A 21,355-nucleotide genomic window follows, 5' to 3' on the forward strand; every position below is an offset into this window, starting at 1 on the left:
ATATGGAATTCACCAGGCCAGAATACTGAGCCACCAGTGAAGCCCAAGAATACTGGAATAGGTAGCCTATCCCTTCTCCAGCAGCTTATCTAGGCTTCACCACAAACCTGTGAAGTAGGTTCTATTGCTCCCATTTTGCAGATGAGTAGCCCGAGGCACAGAAAGCTTGAAAGCCTGCCTAAGTTTGCACAGCTTGTGAGAGCTGGAACTAGGGTTGGAAATTAGGCTGCCTGGTTCCTGAAAATAGTTGGGATACATTTTTCCTGCTGTTAGTGTTTCCAAGAGACAAGGAATGGAAAAACATTCTGTTTATTTTTATCTATTATTTGCTTGAAGTGTGATACCCAAGCCCAGGGAAGCTTACCTTTGGTAAAGAATAGAAGCCCAACTGGACACATTTCTCTGTTTTTAAATGCCCATCCTCAATTAGGATGGCAATTAGATTAGCCAAGATTGGCCGGAAAGCAGTGAGCGTATTGGAAGTGATGGAGTTTGAAAAAGTCAGGTTACTGACAGCTACTGGTTGTCTGTGAATTCAGACACAGCCTGGTCCAAACTGTCTCCCCAGGGAGAATTCAGCTGCTGTTTAATTCCACTTCCAATAAAATCTGTCTGGAAACTCGGACTCTGCCTCATTCCCCAAACACGTTTGCGTCAGCACCTCCTCTTGGTCTTTCGATCCTGAATCATCCTTGGACAAGACAGCCAGGCCCTGGTGCCTACAGATGCCCCCTCCACTGTACTGCTGACCTGTCAGCCACCTGGCGCCATTTGATTTCCTTATCACCAATAAAACCAGATCAGGCTCTCCCAGTACAATTTCTGGCTTTAATTATCCAAGGGAAATCACTGTATCATTCAGAATAATGAAAAATTGGAAACAGCCATGAGGATCTGGTCAAAAGATGGAATAAGTAACCTCTAAAATGAGATTCTGAAAAAATTTAGTGAGATGACAGGTACAGTATAAGAACATAGGCTTTAATGCTATACTGTATGATCCCAATTTTATGTGCCTATTTTCAAAACATGCATAAACACAGAAACTAGAACAAATACATTAAAATGTTAATAATCACAAACTGTGATTATAAGTGATGTTTGCATTCATTTTATTTTTTTTCCTATTTTACACTTTTATATGCATGAGCATGTATTCATTTGCAAATCTGAAGTAAGGAAAAAGGGGAAAAGAGAAAAGAGAACCTTTATGATTTTCTTAAAGTTTTTCCCTTTGAAGACCTGTTGACTTTTCCTTTCATGGGTTCACCAGTACTTACCAGCTCTCTCCGCCTCAGGTCTTGCCTCTTCCAGGAAGCCTTCCTGGACTCATCAAACTCCCAGAGATTTCTTCAGTTTTGGGGCTTCTTAGTCTCATTGTGAAATATCATCGACTTTCAATGTGGGTGGGTTTTATGTCCCAAACTAGAGAGTAAGTTCTTTGATGGCAGAACCTATCTATTTCAAACTTTTTCCTTTTCCCCAGCCCACCCAGCAAGAATACTGTACAAAGTGCTAAAGTTCAGTTCACATCAGCTGGACACAAGACCTGGTCCTCATGGGAGGTACTTGAATCTAACGCCCCTTTCTGTCTGAACTTTGTTCTGTTTCCTCCAATTCATTTCAAAGGAGTGTCTGTGCCATTAGCCGTGGGTTAAGTTTTATTGTAAATTGTTTAAAAAGAATTCAGTTTTCTTTGGTAAGGACGAGCAAGTCCAGCCCTTGCCTTTACAAGGGGATTGTAAAGCTAAGAAAATAAATACGAACTATTTTGAGCAAAAAGGCATTTTTCTTGGTGAATGGGGATAATGGCATTGATGTTTATAAAAAGGAAACCAAGGTCTAGGAGAGGAGGTGACTTCCCTGGATCTCACGCTGATCAAAGGCATCACGCGTCATGCCAGCTTTCCTCGAGTCCTGCTGGGCTCCAAATACTGTACTGAGGTTGGAAGGAAATGAGACCTGAGGAATTTACAGTTTATCTGGGGGGTAGAAAATACGATTCACTGAAAAACAGCTTGAGCAAGCAGGAAGCAAGTAGAAGATTTTGTAATATAACATGATACTGGACTTCCTTGGTGGCACAGTGATTCAGAATCAGTCCTCCTGCCACTGCAGGGGACACAGGTTTGATTCCTGGTCTGGGAAGATTCTGCATGCTGGGAAGCAACAAATCCTGCGTGCCGCAACTACAGAGCCCTGCTCTAGAGCCCCTGCTCTGCAGCAGGAGAAGCCGCCACAATGAGAAGCTGGCACACCACAGTGAAGAGTAGCTCCCACTTTCCGCAGCTAGAGAAAGCCATGCTGAGTAATGAAGATTCAGCACAGCCAAAAATAATTAATTACTTAATTTCTAAAGAAAGATAATATGGTACAAGAGGTGTACAGAAGTTAATTGGCAGAGAGGAAGTAAAGCCTAGAGTTGGGGGTGTTATTAATGAAGGTCTTCTAAGGAGGGCTCAGCAGGAGCTGGGGTCTGCCAGCCCCTCAGCCCCGCCCAGTGTGATGACTTCTAGGCCCCCAGGACACTCTTGGGGCTCTGACTCCCTTGCTCCTTTACCGTCTCCAGTGTTTGCCTGGTCCCTGAACGTCCTCTCCTCCGCAGCTGTGGGCCTCAGCATGGTTGCGTGGCGTCCCTCAGTCTGCTCCTCAGACCACCCTGTCCTTCTCACAGCTGGACTCTGCTGTAGCTTCTGGCTGCTGGGCAAGAGCTGTGCCAAGACGAAGGCCATGAAGGCGGAACAACCCCCACCTTTACAGGGCATCCCTTGTTGAATGCTAAGTGGCAGGGTTGACGTGTAATGGAATGGTGAGCCACGTTCACGGCTTGGCTGTGCAGCAAAGTAAATCAAGTGAAGATTTACCTCAAAACTACCCAGAGAATGAATGGAGTCAAGGAAATGGGCCCACTGGCATTCACAAGGACTGGATATCAGTGTCAAGGAGGTGACCTAGCGCGGCAGCTGTGGCAAAGGAGAGCGCAAGGTGAAACTGAGAAACTGTTGAGGATTTATTTTGAGGGAAAGTGATGGGAAAGAAAAATTAGGGAAGCCTAATTGCAGAAATGGAGAAGGAAATGGCAACCCACTGCAGTATTCTTGCTTGGGAAATTCCATGGACAGAGGAGCCTGGTGGGGGTCCATGGGACAGTCCACGGGTTTGCAAAGAGTCAGACATGATTGAGTGCACACACACATACACGTTGCAGAAGAGTACATGGTGTGTGACTTTGTGCAGGGCATCTGACCTCTCTGATCCTGCTTCTTTTTTGATAAAATGAGAATAATAGTACATACCTTAGTGCTTTGTTATGAGTATTATAATACGAAAATATTTGTAAAGTGTTTGGCCTAGTGCTTTGCACAGAGGTGGTAAACCGTGGTATTTTTTAGGTATTAAAGATCAGCATGACAGAGGCTGGATTGGCGATGAATCAATCTAAAGAATCTAATGTTATACCTCAGGGGGCCTGGCAGACTGCTGGGTTAGAAATAGGGAATTGGAGGGAAAGTGGCCTGGATGTCTAGCAGTATGATGCACTTGGTGTTTGAGAGCGCTTGCTTGTTTCAATCCTCCCATCACCCGTGGTAGTGAGTAAGCTCTGATCAAGGGGTCGGTTCAGTCGAAAAAAACAGGATCAGGCAAGCAGAGCAAAAGAGGCCAGGGCAACAGCGGGAGGTGTGAGGACACAGCTGCTGCCAGTGAGAGGTCAGAGTCCACAGAGGCTGCCAGCAACTGGGAGATCTGCCATCGCATGCCGCCAGGCAGAGAGCTGGGCCGGGGCTTCTTACTCTGGCCATGTGCCAGAGTCACAGAGGATCACCTCGGGCCCCTCCTCGGAGACAGGTGGAGATTGAGATGAGCAGGCTGGATCGGAGCCAGCAAGCGGGGCTGGCGGGGTTTGGGGCCGGCAGGCAGAGGGCCAGCGGGAGGAAGGGGCAGAACAGTGGAACCCAAAGACCCCCTTGCCCCACTCACACACCTGGAGGGAGCTTGGCCCCAGCGAGCCTGGCTCTGAGCCTCAGGTGCCAACCCCAGAAGACAAGCTGGGCAGGATTCAGGAACTGGAGCCAACGGTTCTCAATAGAAACATTCCCCTAGCCCTCCCAGGACAAGGTCTTGTGAGCACCCGGGGATCTTTTGCTAAATGCCCTGTCATTCCCTTAAAGTGAGTGGAAGTGTTAGTCGCTCAGTCGTGTCTGACTCATTGTGACCCCCTGGACTGTAGCCCACCAGGCTCCTCTGTCCATGGGATTTCCCAGGCAAGAATACTGGAGTAGATTGCCATTCCTTTCCCTTACTGACTTTGAAATCCATGATTGCTTTTCTCCCAATCGCACACTCTTTTCTTTATTCAACAGACGTGTGTGACCATTCCCTCCACCTCCCCGCTACAGGTTACACCCTGTTCAGGCTCCGGGATGCACAGGCACATCTCCTGTTCTCCAGAAACTTACCTTTAAAGTGGGGGAGACAGAGTGTGGACCCAAATGAAGGATGTTGATTGGTAAAAAGTGCTGTGAAGGGAAATAGGGATAGAAAATTAAAGGAGAAGGGTGGTTGGGGAAATTCTCTAGTTAGGTGACACTGGGGCAAACCCTTGAGGAAAATGAGCGTGGGAGCCTGGAGGAAACACAGAGAAACACTCCAGGTGGGTAATATTAAGTCAAGGGCCCTGAAGCAGGATGGTGTGCAAGGAGGCCCCTGAGGTTGGGGTAGGATGAACTATAGGGAGATGACTGGGGCAGGTCTAAAGATTCTTAGAGTTTGAAAAGTTGGAGGAAGCCACTGGAATGAAGCCACTGAGTGTCATTAGGCACTCTGTTAATCTCACTGATTCGATTTTTCAGTAAAACCAGAGCAGCTTTATATTTACTAGTGAAACTGGCCATATCACGTTTCCCTCTCTTTCTTAAAAAATAGGTATAAAATTATTAGGTAAGACAAGTCCTAGTGACAGAAAAGCATCCTTATTAAATTTACTTTTGGCATCCATGGTTTAATCTGCCAGACCTGATCCCCAGAGAGGGGGAGAAGGCCCTAGTAGAGAGTGCTTCTCTCTTAGAAATAAAATGGCTCAGAATCTAAAAGCTTCTTTTAATAGGCACTTGGCTGTGAGTTGAACTCCATATACTTCTATGTATGAACATTAAGAATAAATACCATCAGAAGCCAGACTAAAGAAATATGCTAAAATGTATCACAATCGCTCATAACAAAGAACTGTTTTCAATTTCTTTGGGCTTCTTTTCCCTTGGCCTGGTTGTGGTTACTTTGAAATGACCTTCTTCTGGTGGGAAGCTTTCAAGGGGTGCCTGTGAGTTCCGGTCACCTCCTGAGCTGCTGTGGCATGCAGAGGCCAGGGGTTCCTGACCAGACCCTCAGGCTCTTTGCCTTATCAGAGAGGAGACCTTTATCTGCTGCTTTGATTACCTACCCAGAAAGCTTTATGTGCCACTCAGGGTTTTCTGCCTTCTGGCTGAGATTCCAAATCTCTTTACTTATATGACTGATCATCTACTTTCTAAGTAGAGCAGATTTAAACTGGTAAATAGCTTTGGGTTTATTTCCCTCAATGATCCTTTCTTGTGTTTCTTTCCTTGAATTAGGATATGGTCAGCTCTATGGCTTCATAGTTGTCTACCCCATCCTCCTTTGAAAGTTACTGTGATTCCTTAAATACAAACAAAAAGTGGTTAACATTTTCTATACTCCCCCACCCCCAACCCCTGGCCAAAACAATTCTATTAACTTTGCTTCCTACTTTTCTTAAAACTGGGTATGTAAAGGGGTTAAAAACCAAACTTTAGAGCCCAACATAGCAGGACAGTTTTCAGATACTTGTATGCTGATTTCCTCATGTAAATACTCTTCATTACCTAAATTTTTTCAAAGTTCAACTATTAGACATTATTTTACTTGGTTTCAAGCCTTTACAAATGCATATGAAGAAAAATGCATAAACCCTCTGGAAGACTATTGATCAGTTACCAGCATCTCTTGAATTAGATAATCAGACAGGGGTTTTGATGGAGTGGGTGCTAACAAGGGAGTATTTCTGGGGTCAGTGTGAGCAGCTTGAAGTCCCCAAATGCCTTAGCTTGGAGGACCCTGGGGAACGGGCAGAGAAATGAGAAAAAGAAAGGTGAAAGGCTTTATAGGAAAGTAGTGGGTGGGGAAAACAGGAAGAAAGTGACAGAGGAAGTGGACAAGGCAGCCATCCTTGGGGGTCTGCTCCTCCATCCTGCCCCTCCTCCCCTGAGCGATCAGGTTCTCTGTGATGCACCCGTGGTCACTGAGCGCCGGTGACCCTCAGATCTTCAGCCTGGTCTCCCCTATGAGTCTCAGCGCTCCCCACGACTAACCGGATGATCCGAACTAGATGATGCCGCTCCCCTAGTCCCAACCACCTCCGTCTCCTCCGTTTCAACCAAGGGGGTTGTGGTCTCCAGTCGCTGGAACAGAAAGCCCCCAGTCATGTTTCATACCTTCCTCTTCTTTCCCACAGAACCCCTCATGTCTTGCTGATTCTTCTGATATCACCCAGTTCAGGTATCTACCCCTCACCTGGGGCGATTCACGAGGTTCCCAGAGCTCACGGTTCATCTAGGCCAAATCTGACCGCTTCAGCCTGTTCAAGGCTGTGCTCAGTCTGGCCCCAGTCTGGTCTTCTGTATTTTTCCTTCTAGGAATTTAGAGGGAAAAAGAAAAAGAGAAGCCAGGAAGATGATATCATTTAATCTCCAGCCCTCTAAGAAGGAGGGAGAAAGAAATGGCAACCCACTCCAGTACTCTTGCCTGGAAAATCCCATGGACGGAGGAGCCTGATAGGCTACAGTCCATGGGGTCCCAAAGAGTTGGACACGACTGAGTGACTTCACTTTCACTTTCTTTCACTTTCTTCTAAGAAGGAACCATATCATCTTCATTTTTCATATGAGGAAAGTTGGATTTAGGTTAAGTAACTTATTCAAGATCAAACAAGTAAGAAGTTAGGAGAGCTGAGGTTTCAACCTGAGCCTGCCTGACTCCAGAGCCCAAATTCTTAGCCGCTGTGCTCTGGTGCCTTGCAGTTTCAAAGTGTGGTCCCTGGACAAGGGCCATCAATATCACCTGGAGCCTGGTGGGAATGCAGAGCCTCAGGCCCCAGCCCTGTTCTGCTGAAGCAGAATCTGCCTTTTAATAAGATCCCCAGAGGGATGATGAGTGTGCTCTTTACAGTTTGTAGAGGAGGAAAAAGTTTTCTTTGACCCTCTTAGGGTCCCTGGCTGGGTCTGAAAATGAAACTGACAGAGAGATAGATTAACAGGAAAGACGCAGACAAATGTGATTGAATTTTCACATGTGCATGGAAGCCTTCACAAGAGAACGAAAACCCAAAGAGGTGACCAGAGCAAAGAGGTTTTATACCTTTTAGGCAAAGAAACAATGCATTTGTGAAGAACTGACCTGTGGGTAGTAAAGGATGAAGAAATAAGTGGGAGAAAGATGCTCAACATCACTCATTATTAGAGAAATGCAAATCAAAACCACAATGAGGTACCATTACACGCCAGTCAGAATGGCTGCTATCCAAAAGTCTACAAACAATAAATGCTGGAGAGGGTGTGGAGAAAAGGGAACCCTGTTACACTGTTGGTGGGAATGCAAACTAGTACAGCCACTATGGAAAACAGTGTGGAGATTTCTTAAAAAACTGGACATAGAACTGCCATATGACCCAGCAATACCACTTCTGGGCATACACACTGAGGAAACCAGATCTGAAAGAGACATGTGCACCCCAATGTTCATCACAGCACTGTTTATAATAGCCAGGACATGGAAGCAACCTAGATGCCCATCAGCAGATGAATGGATAAGGAAGCTGTGGTACATATACACCATGGAATACTACTCTGCCGTTAAAAAGAATTCATTTGAATCAGTTCTAATGAGATGGATGAAACTGGAGCCCATTATACAGAGTGAAGTAAGCCAGAAAGATAAAGAACATTACAGCATACTAACACATATATATGGAATTTAGAAAGATGGTAACGATAACCCTATATGCAAAAAAGAAAAAGAGACACAGAAGTACAGAACAGACTTTTGAACTCTGTGGGAGAAGGTGAGGGTGGGATGTTTTGAAAGAACAGCATGTATATTATCTATGGTGAAACAGATCACCAGCCCAGGTGGGATGCATGAGACAGGTGCTCGGGCCTGGTGCACTGGGAGGACCCAGAGGAGTCGGGTGGAGAGGGAGGTGGGAGGGGGGATCGGGATGGGGAATATGTGTAACTCTATCGCTGATTGATGTCAATGTATGACAAAACCCACTGAAATGTTGTGAAGTAATTAGCCTCCAACTAATAAAAAAAATTAAAAAAAAAAATTAAACAGAATTTAAAAAAAAAAAAAAAAAAAGAAAGAAGTGGGAGGATAAGGGTTAGTTTAACAAGATTTGTTTGCAGATTTCTCTGGTGACTTCTTAAAAATCTGCCCCCGGTTTGTCATTGTTGTTTAGTCGCTAAAGTAAGAGAAACATTTATTTCCTGTCTTTAGGCAAAAAGGTGTGGGGGGAGCTTCTGCCTTTTGCTGCCACTTTGCTTACCTTCAGCTCAAGACAGTTTTTTATGTCAAAGAGGCATATTTAGGATGACATACTCTGATTTCCTTCAAGATGCACTGCCCTAGTGGTCCTTACCTTTCTGTATAAGCCTAGTCTAGCTCCCTAGCTAATGCATCCCTTCCCTGGAATAGTACCTAAGAGCAGCACTGCCTCTAGAGGTAGATTTTGGAGTTTCAAATCCTGCCACTTATTAACTGTGAGGTTCTAGGCAGGTAACTTAACCTTTTGGTACCTCAACTTCCACATCTGTAAAATGGGAATAAAAGCAATACCTACCCCATGGGGTTATAGGCTTAATGAGTTGATGCTTGTAAAGTATTTCAGCACTGTGTCTGACACATAGGTCCATCTAGTGTGCCAACAAAGGTCCATCTAGTCAAAGCTATGGTTTTTCCAGTAGTCATGTATGGATGTGAGAGATTAACCATAAAGAAAGCTGAGCACCGAAGAATTGATGCTTTTGAACTGTGGTGTTGGAGAAGACTCTTGAGAGTCCCTTGGACTGCAAGGAGATCCAACCAGTCCATCCTAAAGGAAATCACTCCTGAATATTCATTGGAAGGACTGATGCTGAAGCTGAAATTCCAGTACTTTGGCCACCTGATGTGAAGAACCAACTCATTGGAAAACACCCTGATGCTGGGAAAGATTGAAGGTGGGAGGAGAAGGGGACAACAGAGGGTGAGATGGTTGGATGGCATCACTAACATGATGGACATGAGTTTGAGTAAGCTGCTGGAGTTGGTGATGGACGGGGAAGCCTGGCATGCTGAAGACCATGGGGTCACAAAGGGTCAGACATGACTGAGCAACTGAACTGAACTGAACTGGAACATAAGAAGTAAAGCAGCCACTGCCCTGTGACTCCTGCCCCTCATCTTCTTGTCTGTCCTCTCCTGAAAAGCCTTCCCCCAACCAGCAGAGTTCAAGGTGTTTTCTCCCTTTCTAGATTCTATTGCAAATGGTCTGGGACTTTAATCATAGGGTTATACCTTAGGGGGAAATCTTCTCTTATTATATTAATGAGAAAACTGAGTCTCAAAGATCAAATGACAGAACTGGGACTTGAACTCAAAACCTTTTAAACTCCAAAATTAGCACTGTTTCTGTTAATAGTGACTCTATGGAGCATAACTGCCACCAATAACCCCTGTTGTTTGAAGAGTTGACAACAGTCACCTTGGTGCCTTCTGTAGAGACAGATCAATAATACCATTTGGATTTCCTTTCTGGTCTTAGTCTATTCAAATATACTACTGGGCCAATTTCACTAATTTTACACTTTTTAAAAAGTGTCCATTTCATCTGATATTCACATTTACTGGTGTTCCTTTTTCAATACTTTTCTCCCCGTGTATGTTCCATTTTTGTTCCTAAACTTATTATTTGGTGTATCTCTTTTTCTTTGGTAACTGGCAATGTGTATCTTTTGGTGTTTGCCTATGAGTATTTTCAAGTACTGAGGTCGTATTTTGTGATTATTTTGCTATTTGTTTTCTGTTTCCTTAGCATCTTCTCATATTTTAACTGTTTCTCTTTTCATTTTGTTAAGTTTCAAACTTAATCCACTTATTTTAATTATTTCTTATATTCTAAAATAAATTCCTATTTAAGACCTTAAAAAAATAGCACTGTTTCCAATGTACTGTATTTACAGTAGTGTATAGCTTTCTGTTCCCATCTAGTGCATGCATGTTAAGTTGCTTGTGTCCAACTCTTTGCAACCCATATGGACTGTAGTCTGCCAGGCTCCTATATCCATGGGATTTCCCAAGCAGGAATACTGGATTGGGTTACCATGCCCTCCTCTGGGGGATCTTCCTGACTCAGGGCGTCGAACCCGTGTCCCTTGCATCTCCTGCATTTGCAGGCGGGTTCTTTACCACTAGCGCCACTTGGAAAGCCCTCCCACATAGTAGGCAATACATATGCCTTGAAAAAAGAGTATTAAAAGTATTCATCATGTTGCTATTTTTAACAGTGAAAAATGGGGAGATGTTGATTTGAAATTTTAAATAGATTTCTTTGCCTTATGACTTTTCAGAGGCTTTAGTAAGCTTATTTGCCTGCGAATCTAAAATGGGGGATTTGGTGTGCATGGTTTCATGGATTTATTCATCCTCAGACCCTTTTTCTGAAGAGTGCTTGTTAGTTACCCACCACAGCTGCTCTCCTGGTGACCCTCCAACAGCCAACCAGTCCCGTGGGTTCTCTCCAGTGATCCTCTTGCTTTATCTTTCAGCAGCATTTGACTCTGGTCTGTTGTGTATGCTGGAAACATGTCACATTTGCATTGAGGTTTGTGGAGCTGGTGCTGAGGCAGGAAAGTTCGGGAATGCTGACTTTGAGAAGCCGGCCGGCAGTGGCTGGAGGTTGAGGTCAAGTTATCATTGCAGACCCATAGGCCAGTGAGGTTAGGTCTTCTGAAGGAATGTTCTGGGACTCTCACTTCTTAGGCCTCCAGTTGGTCACCATTACTGAGTAATGAATGGTGGGGAAGCTGCACTAAGAGGTACCAGCCAGCATGGACCAGCTGGCAGTCTGGGGATGGCTCTGCCGCCCTGGGCTGGGGAACGCGGAGAGGAGGGTGGCTGGTGGTGATCTGCCCTGAGTGCTTTGCAGCATAAACTCGCTTTGGCCTCACAGCAGCCCCAAGCGCTAAACCAGGACACCCGCACCCACAGAATGCCACTCCATGCGCAGTGTCACATCTGGGAAGTGGCAGTGCCAGGATTTGATTTGAAACTTATGCTGTTGCCCACTTGGCCTCAAATAGCCCTTGCCCTCCAGGGGTCAGAGGAGGCTGGAATGAAAGAGTGGACAAGAAGGAATTGCTAGGGTGTAGGTCAAGTTAGTTGCTCAGTCGTGTCCAACTCTGCAATCCCATGGACTGTGGCCTCTGTCCATGGGATTCTCCAGGCAAGAGTACTGGAGTGGGTTGCCATTTCCTTCTCCAGGCAATCTTCCTGACCCAGGGATTGAACCCGGGTCTCCTGCACTACAGGCAGATTGTTTACCGTCTGAGCCACCGGGGAAGCCTGTAGGTCCGGAAGCACCCAGAAGCTGGGCAGCTCTGCTGACTGGGCACCTACTCGCCTCTCTAGTTCTTCGGTCTTCTCACCTCTCCCCCCAGGAGGGAAATGCCTGGGCCTCCATGTGATGGGTTGCCCCTGCCTTATGGCTTCTGGGGGCCTCTGTGCTTGTAAAGGGACCCCTGCACCAAGGTTTCTACCCTGAGTACCCAAAATAGGCATGTGCTTTCTCAGACAAGTCTGGGTTTCTAACAACCGTGAGCTTGGCCTCAGTGCAGGGCAGGTCCCACCTCATGGGTCCTTCAGAAAGGTTTGAAAATGGGACAGACAGTGGAGGGTTTGGGGGCTCTAATTTCTCCTTGTCTCTAGTTCTGACTCCCTTGAAGATGCAAACAGGTCCATGCTGCTGTTTTAGCGTGCAGGGCCCGTGCTCTGGGGCATCCTAGAAGAAGTGCAGTGATGGCTGATCTGAGTAGAGGGCCCAAGGGCAGGTTTCAATCCTGAGCCTCGGGGTCAGGGTCCACCCCAGGGAGCTGCCCCATCACAAGAGATAGCCCTGGATGCCAGCCAGCTGGAGCCCTCACACCTTCTCCCAGGTGGGCAGGGAGGAGATGAGGCGATGCCAGTGCCAGTTCAGCCCAGAAAGATGGGACCCAGAGGCCAGTGTGCAGCTGTGGACTGGTTCCACCATCCTCCTTGTGCCTGGGGTGGGTGGGGGACTGGGGGACACACTGGGACCCTTGTGGTCCCTTAATATCAGAAATCTGATATCCTACCTTTGAAGTACCCCCGTTTCCTTAGGGACACGCCCATCCCCTAACACCTGAGTCTACCTGGGAGCCTAGATTGCCCGTTCCTTCCTCCTCCTGGTGGTGCCGCCCACCCCCGACCCCCTCCCAGTCCAGGTCCCCCCACCCCCACCCCTGCTCCGCCCCCCAGCCGCTTTTCTGTCCACTGTAAAGCTCTTTGTGGCTCTTTGTGTGATTAAAGTAATTCCCACTAAAGTAATTCATTCTTCTCTGAATGACCCGTAGGCTTGATTCTTCCAGGGCACCTTTGCATTTCAAGTAGAGCATTTGTACAAACAAAATTAAGCGTTAATTGGTAGAGTGAGAAGGCAATTATTTTGGAAGGGGGTGGACTTTCCCAGGCCCTTCCCTACTACCCTCTCCTCTCCCTCAGGGGTCACTGCCCCCCCCCCCCAATTGTGGGAGGGTGCAGCTGGGACGTGCCAAGGAAGGTGTCTGCAGAGGATGAAAGGGAGGAAAAGCGCAGTGGTTCTAACTGAAAACTTTTTACGGTGGGACCTCTAGAATCATCAACTTTTTATTTTCCCAAGATTTGTTCTATTATCACTGATTTCCTAACACTGTCTCACAAAGGAGCTCACGTCAGTCTGCAGCTTTCTGAAAACATATTATTCTTTCGCTCGGTCAGTTCGGTCGTGCCCAATTCTTTGTGACCCCATGGACTGTAGCCCACCAGGCTCCTCTATGGGATTGCCTAAGCAAGAATACTGGAATGGGTTGCCATTACCTTTTCCAGCGGATCTTCCCTGCCCAGGAATCAAACCTGAGTCTCCTGTGGCTCCTGCATTGCAGGTGAAATCTTTACCACTGAGTCACTGGGGGAGCCCACGTTATTCTTAGGTTTTTGTTTTGCCCCAGACTGGTGAGAATCTCCTGCGGTGGGAGAGGGCTGGTGTTGTGAACTGCCGACAAGGTGGCCCCTGGAAGCCCTCCAGCTCTCAAAGACCACGGCTTTCAAACACCGTGATCTCATTGTATTAAAGATGCATTGTCAAAGGTTAATAATTAATGGCAATGTTAATTTATCACAGTTTCACAGAACATTCTATAATAGAAATGGCCCCAGGAGAGAGGATGGTAAAAGAGATTGAGGACCAGAGTGGAGAAGTGAACAGAAAGCGAGAGGGTGGGGTAGGTGGAGTAACTGCTCTTCCCAGCTGGACGATCTCCCAGGACCTGGGGAAGAGTCTTGGGCTGCAAGAGGCAGTTTTATATAGTCTTGGCCCAGAGTGTGTGAGTGTGTGTGTGTGTGTGTGCGTGCATGCGCGCACATGTGTGCTCAATGGCCTGGTTTCCTGAACAAATTCTGATCTGCTGACACCTATGCCTGATCCCCAAGCAAAAGACACCAAACCAGAAAGGCAATGTCTTAGAGTGGGAGTGGGGCGGGGAAACAGCAGGAAGGACTGAGGCCCTGGTGCTCTAACGGAGGGACCCTTCTGTTTCCAGCCTGGATTTGGTTTCTCAGAAGCTGCCCAGCCAGGTCCCGGGAGGGTTAGCTCACAGGGCATTCTCATTCCCGTTCCAGGTGTGTGCGGCTGCTGCGGTGCCCTGCGCCCCAGGTACAAAAGGCTGGTGGACAACATCTTCCCTGAGGATCCTGAGGTGGGTCCATCTCCTGGCGCCAGCATGCCTCTCACCGTCTCACCTGATCCAGGGCCCTGAGGGCTGCCACAAGGGGAGGCAAGCCCCCCAGGGCCCCTCAGACACACTGAAACCACAGCCATAGCCCTGTCAATGACCAGAGGCAGCTGGAAGCCTGAAGGCTGAGGAGCTTCAGACCCCTCTGAAGGCAAGATCTGCAGAGGGCTCAGAAGTTTGTCTTGGTGCTTCTGGCCGCTGCTGAGCATCTTGCTCACTCGTCTCTGGGTGATAGTTCCTGGAGCCGCTAACTCTCTGGAGGGTACTATTTCCCTGATGTCAGGTGTGAGCATTTCCCTTCCTGGGTTTTGGCTCTAGAGCTCATGGTCTTCTATGTGCTCCCTCTGGTATCTGCCAGGTGTCAGGTGGGCACACGAGGCGCCTGGTTTCTTGGTTTTCCAAGCCGCCACTCAACTGTCAGACTGCAATGTGGGTCATGTGGTTTCAGAAATGTCAAGGTTTGATGTACTTGACTTGCTCTCTGGAAATCAGTGGCCTTTCTTGATGAGCAGGGGTGGGGGGGTTACATTTCCAGCCTCCTCTGGGCAATTCCCCGAAAGCTATAGAGCTGCCTTCTTTCTGTTTACTTCTTGGTTTTGGAGATCCAAAACATTTTAATTCTGGGTTGCTTTCATTGAAGTCTTGTCATTCATCCATATACACATGCATTCACACACATATATATACATTCATGAACATATACATATAAGTGTGTAAACCCATATCATATACACATGCACACACATATGTATATTTCTATCACTTACTATTTTTATTTATAGCTAGCATACTTTGCGCTAAGTTGTGAACTCTTAGAGAGCGGGGTCTATGTTTTAATCATCTCTGTATCCCTGAAACCCACATGTTACCTGTCACATACATGATGGGAACTCTGGAAAACTGATTAAATTGAATTATCTCTTACCTTTGGACTTGAACTCCTCTAGCCATCACATGGCCCCAGTGAGGATTACCTGTCTTTTACAGGATGGCCTGGTGAAGACCAACATGGAGAAGCTGACCTTCTACGCCCTCTCAGCTCCTGAAAAGCTTGATCGCATTGGCGCCTACCTCTCTGAGAGGCTCATCCGTGACGTGGGTCGTCATCGATATGGGTAAGTAGTGTGAAAGGAGGAGAGAGATTTTCAGAAATTATATAATATTATATTTTTAGGGCAATACTTGGGGTCCTTAATGAAAAAAGTCAACTGCAAGAGAGACATGTCTGTTACCTAATGTCACAATCTGGAGTGGGGTGGATGTAAAGGGAACACTAAGATGTTTCTGGTGGCACTGTTGATGGGACAGAGGGAAAAGCAGATCCAGGGCAGTTGTTTGTAAGTCCCACTGGTTCTATTCTCCATGAAACCTTTTATATCTATCCTCTACTTTCCTCTGTTCCTACCTTTTTCCTGGTACAGACTCCAGGTTACTGCAGTGGCCTTGGAAATAGTGTCCCTGCTTCCCATCGTTCCTGTTCTGGCCCTTCCAGGTCAATGCTGCTAGCTATGATCTTCAAAACACAGACTCAAAGCTATACTGTCCTGGCTCCTTTAGCTTACAATCCAAGCTCCTCAGCCTGACTTCTAAGGTCTTCCACGACCTGCCCCCAAATTGCCTTTGCATGCGTGCTCAGTCACTTCAGTCATGTCCGACTGTTTGCAACCCTATGGATGACAGCACGCCAGGCTCCTCTGTCCATGGGATTCTCCAGGCAAGAATACTGGAGTGGGTGGCCACGTCCTCCTGCAGGGGATCTCCCTGAACCAGGGATCAAACCTGCATCTCCTGTGTTTCCTGAATTGCAGGTGGATATATTTTTTTTACCACTGAGCCACAAAGGAAGCCCCAAACTGCCTTTAACCTCAGGCAAACCCACCACACCTGCCATAGCTGCTCTACACCTACTCCAGATGGACTAGCTAACGACCTGCCTCCTTGCTCTCTGGCCTCTGTGCTTTTGCAGTGATCACCTCCCCGGACCCTCTCTGTCCTGCCCTCCAGCTACCACCTGTCACCCCCACCTTCCTTGAAATAGTCAATGAAGGCCCCTTCCCTCTGATGAGGAAGGTGGAGTGAGAATCAGAGGGTGAAAGTCTTCACTGTGCCAACAGTGTATAGAGGTCCACCCTCCATAGGACCCACCAGCCACTCTTACATCAAGCTATCCCTGATAGAAAAACAAGACTAAAGCAATTCATTTCTATGATCCCTTTCTATTAATATAATAAAATTAGGTTAACATGCTCAATAAAAAGGGCATGAATATACTGAACATGCTGATTATATAAATCGCCTTGACATATTATAAAGCAGGCTTAAGCAAGTGCAATAAAAATATCTTTATCCTAGATTGAACCTGAAACTAATATGCACGCAATGACATTAAACATTTAATACCAATTTTGCCTGCCCTTTCTGCAGTGATGGTTCTCTCAGTAAAAAATGTCCTGTAGCCAGCAGAGCCACTTAGAAGCATTCCACTACCCTCAGAACTGTCACTCAAAATTGGCATCAGTCTGTTAAAAATAGCCATTGCAGCATCTAAGTATTTAAAGCCTTGATGGCCTCACTGGGGGCTCTAATCATAAACACTGGGAGAAAAGACATCTGTTAGATCTGTTCTCTGGGTCTCTTTCTGCTTCTTCCCCAAGTTTCCTTACCCCACTCAGTTTTCCTTTCCTTACCACACTCATCACCATTGTCCTAGTCACTGATGGCAGCTTTGGAGTAGCAAAATATTCACTTGCAGACAGGTGAGATGGTGTGAGGAGCTATCTCCCTGCCATCATGTTTGTGTTTTTTATTTGACCATATACATGAGAACTTTGGCTGTTGGACAGAGTGGTAGAACCACCCTCCTCGATAGGCACATGTTTAGCATTAGGGGTGATAACTCAATGTGGGCAGAGAGAGAATAAGATAAGAATTTCAAGGTATTTCTCCTTGGTGTGGGCTATGGTGAACAGTGAGATGCAGAGCAACAAAAAGCAAGAATTCCCCCTATTTTCCTCCTTCCAGTTCAGCCCAATTGCTAGAACACCCCTAGAAACTGAAGAGCAAGGGAGGTAACAACAGTTGTGGGTGAGACTCGGGGTCGACTGACAGTGACCCCGGAGCAATGACCATGTATAGAAGGCCACATTAGAATCTGTCAGAATGGGACTTCCCTGGTGGTCCAGTGGCTAAGACTCCAAGCTTCCAGTGCAGGGAGCCCAGGGTTTGATCCCTGGTCAGGGAACTAGATCCCACATGCTGCAACTAAGAGTTTGAACACCATAACTAAGAAAAAAAAAAATCCAAATGTCACAATGAAGATCCAAGATCCTGCGTGCTACAACTAAGACCTGGTGCAGCCAAATAAATCAGTTTTTTAAAAATTATTTTAAAAAAATGAATCGTCAGGTTTCCCAGTGACTGGAGGATGGAGACACCCATGCCAAAAGAGTTGGGCTACTTCCCCAGGAGCCTGAGCCTGAAACCGACTTAGTGGGGCTCCCGAGAGATACACAGTCCCCAGAGGGACCCTGAACCCTGTTAGAGAGTGGAGCTGACCCTTCAGACAGAGATTTTCCAGATTCCTACCAGACGGGAAGGTTCATCCTTCCTTCCCTTGGCTGACGTCAACCCCTGCTTCTGGGCTTCTAAAACCAGGAAGTTTCTGTCCCATAGGTGGGCTTGACTACATACATTCAGACTGCCCAGAATGAGAGGTTCTTTGTCAAGGCTGCCGTGCTCTGAGTGATTCTCAGGCGATGACTGGCCCAGCTAAAGCTGCCCCCTCTCTCTGCTGGCTGGTCCCCATCTCTGACCCTAGATCTGCACTCCTTTCCAACCAAGTCTGGTTCCCAGACCTTGCGTGCTGGCTCCTGCTTTCCCAGAGGGTCCTAAGGCCACTCCTTGCTGAATAAGAGGTGTTCAAGGAGAAAATGTGACCGTGTTAGTAGCTCGTGTCCGACTCTTTGCAACCCCATGGACTGTCGCCCACCAGGCTCCCATATCCCTGGAATTCTCCAGGAAAGAATACTGGAGTGGGTTGCCATTTCCTGCTCCCAGGGATCCTCCCCCAGGGAGTCTCCTGCATTGCAGGCAGATTCTTTGCCACCCAGCCACCAGGGCAGCAGAAGCAGCTGCCTATTCTAGAATTCAATTCAAGGAACTTCCTGCCTCTCCCCAAGCACCGGGCCCCCTGCATCTTTTTCTCAGTTGTTATAACTCACCTTCTGCTTTGATTGGCCCATGACCCTGAGTTCCTGTTGTTGTAACCTACTAACTGGCTACTCCTGACCTTGGTTACTGCCCATGAACTCCGGTCCATCCCAGATTCCTTGATTTCTGCCTTCTCCACCTGCTGGGAAGCCCTACTGGTGGATCCAAGACCCTTGGTCATCCCCTGCTGCTGTGGTCTGTGCCCTGCTCCTTTGCAGTAGGTTAGTCTTCACCAGTTTCGACCTTCCCCACCCTGCTCTAACAACTCAGTCAGGTCTGTTTTTCAGACCTATTATTACACTGAACCCCTTCCAGAATCCCAAGTTCAGATTAGATCTCTGCTGAGAGTGACCTGGTCCCACATCACCCTGAGAGGCCCATACTCTCTTCCCTTTGAGAATATGGATTTAAAGCATAGGATATACCCAGGAAGGTTATGGTAAGATAGGACCAAGGCAATGAGCATTAGGCTAGGAGGCTCCAAGATCCCACTAACTTCTAGTCTTCTAAGATACTTTGAAAAGTTTAAGTTCTCAATTACAGCCCTTCCATCCCTAATGTTAGGATTAAAGATGAGGATTGAAAGAGAGTGTATTCAAAGGGGCTTCCCAGGTGGCGCTAGTGGTGAAGAACCTGCCTGCCAATGCAGGAGACCTAAGAGATGCAGGTTCGATCCCTGAGTTGGGAAGATCCCCTGGAGAAGGAAATGGCAACCTGCTCCAATATTCTTGCCTGGAGAATTCCATGGACAGAGGAGCCTGGCGGGCTACAGTTCATGGGGTCACACATAGTCAGACACAACTGAAGTGACTTAGCACACAGCATGTACGTATTCAAATAACTAGGCTTTAGAACTTCCCTAGTGGTCCAATGATTAAGACTCTGTCTTCCAATGCAAAGAGTTCAAGTTTGACCCTGGTTGGGGAGCTAAGATCCCACAGGCCTCCTGGCCAAAAGGCCAAAACATAAAACAGAAGCAATATTGTAACAAATTCAATAAAGACTTAAAAAATGATCCACATCAAAAGAAAACAAAAATCTTCAAGAAAAAGAAGGGGCCTTAAACTTCATTACTTTTCAGTTTCACTTCTACCATAATTTTCACTTTCCATCAAAATTTCCACTCCTGGTAAGTAGCCAATTCCACCCCCCTACCCCCACCAGAAGCTAGCAAAGGACAGTTTTCCTTATCAGTATTTTCTGGGAATTTTTTACAGGAAAAGGAAAAGCAGCAATCTAAACTCTGGGACCTGGGAGGCCTTCTAGTTTCTTCTTTTGCCAAACCCCACCCCATCCCTTCCTTTCCCTCATTTAAACTCTGTAAAATAATGGTGAAACCCTTCATATTGAAGGATGCTGGGATGATTCATGTTATGTCTGACTCTTTGTGACTCCCATGAACCATAGCCTGCCAGGCTCTTCTGTCCATGGAGTTTTTTAAGCAAGAATACTGGAGTGGCTTGCCATTTCCTACTCCAGGGGATCTTCCCAACCCAGGAATTGAACCTGCATCTCTTGCATCTCCTGCATTGGCAGGCAGATTCTTTACCACTGTGTCACCTGGGATGCTCTGGGATGATTCATAGAAGAATAGAATTCCATGCTGCTGCCTGCTCCCATTTCCCACCTGCCGTGTTTCATTGCCAGAATGTGTCCTTGTTTCCCTGACAGCCCTTTGGAAGGGCCCCACCTAAGGCTGCTCCCTCAACCCTGTAAGAGTCAGCCTGCTTCATGACCTACACAGTGGACCCAGAATGTGCCAGGCTTGGGTCTGCAAGATCTTAAGATTTTAATAACTTAAGACACTAGTATCTTAAGTTGTTTTCAATTTTTACTTATTTACTTAAGTTGTTTATTTTGGCATGGGTAGGATCTTAGTTCTCCCACCAGGGATTGAACCTGCACCCACTGCGGTGAACTCTGGAGTCTTAACCACTGGGCTGCCAGGGAGGTCCTCAGAATAAATCTTTTAATTCGTCCCCTATTATACACATGGCCTATAAAGCTGACACTGGGCAGCTTCTTGAAGAGAGGCCTTTTCCTACTTGCTTTGACTTACAGGCATTAGTCTGACTCCTCAGCACCCAGGTAGGTTTGGAGTTGTCCACTGTCTCTGTCTGGTCTGCATTTTGTTTGTATCAGGAAGTACTTTTCTGTTCCATGTGGTTTGGCTCTGCGGGTAGAGGGATCTCTGCCCTCTAATAGGCACGTGAGCCACACTCCTCATCCACGGAGTCTCAAGTGACTCCCCGCTCCTGCAGGATGGAGTCATGTTCAGCCCTTGCTTCTCTTGCCTGTGAGTTGCTTTGGATTGCTCAGGATTCACTTTTATTTGTGCGCTCAGGTTGCTAAAGCACTCCTAAATCTGATTATCAGATACTTGTGTTATTTAGATATAAAGAGACTTAAATATACTGGCTCCAGCAGTACAAGAAATCAACCCTGAATATTCATTGGAAGGACTGATGCTGAAACTGAAGCTCCAATACTTTGGCCACCTGATGCAAACAGCTGACTCAGAAAAGACCCCAATGCTAGGAAAGATTGAGGGCAGGAGAAGAAGGGAGTGACATAAGATGAGATGGTTGGATGGCATCATCAACTCGATGGACTTGAGTTTGAGCAAGCTCCGGGAGATGGTGGAGGACAGGGATGCCTGGCGTGCTGCAGTCCATGGGATTGCAAAGAATCAGACATGACAGAATGACTGAAAAACAGCCAGCAGTAAAGAAGTATTTTTTCTCTCTCTCAAGCAATAGTCCAGTCTGGGCCAGTGGGCTCTGCTCCACAAGGTCATCTGGGGCTTTCACCTCTGGCCATCCAGTTGCTCCCACTCCACAACCAGCAGGAAGAGAGAAGAGAGGACTCAGAGGACAGGGCAAGCCTGTTTTTTAAGCAAGTGATGCTCGACACTGCTTGCATCACTCCCCCTCATTTTAATGGCAATGTTTGAGTCATGTGGCCTCACCTAGCCACAGAAGAGGCTGGCAAATGTTCCTGGTGAGCAGCCACAGTTCAGAGAAACTTCTAAATAACCAGTGAGAAGG

At 46.8% G+C, this 21,355-nt stretch overlaps 1 protein-coding gene across 2 annotated transcripts in view; it reads left to right on the top strand.

Moving 5' to 3' along the window:
• The window catches only part of EFR3B (EFR3 homolog B), a 96,590-nt gene that overhangs the window by 28,904 nt on the left and 46,331 nt on the right, over nt 1–21,355 (top strand). For both annotated transcript variants that reach the window (XM_065928683.1, XM_065928684.1), the window contains exons 2-3: nt 13,987–14,063; nt 15,087–15,214. In XM_065928683.1, the coding sequence (XP_065784755.1) occupies nt 13,987–14,063; nt 15,087–15,214 (205 nt within the window). The remainder of the gene's footprint in view (nt 1–13,986; nt 14,064–15,086; nt 15,215–21,355) is intronic.

Source organism: Muntiacus reevesi, chromosome 3, assembly GCF_963930625.1.
Source record: "Muntiacus reevesi chromosome 3, mMunRee1.1, whole genome shotgun sequence".
NCBI classification, from domain to species: domain Eukaryota; kingdom Metazoa; phylum Chordata; class Mammalia; order Artiodactyla; family Cervidae; genus Muntiacus; species Muntiacus reevesi.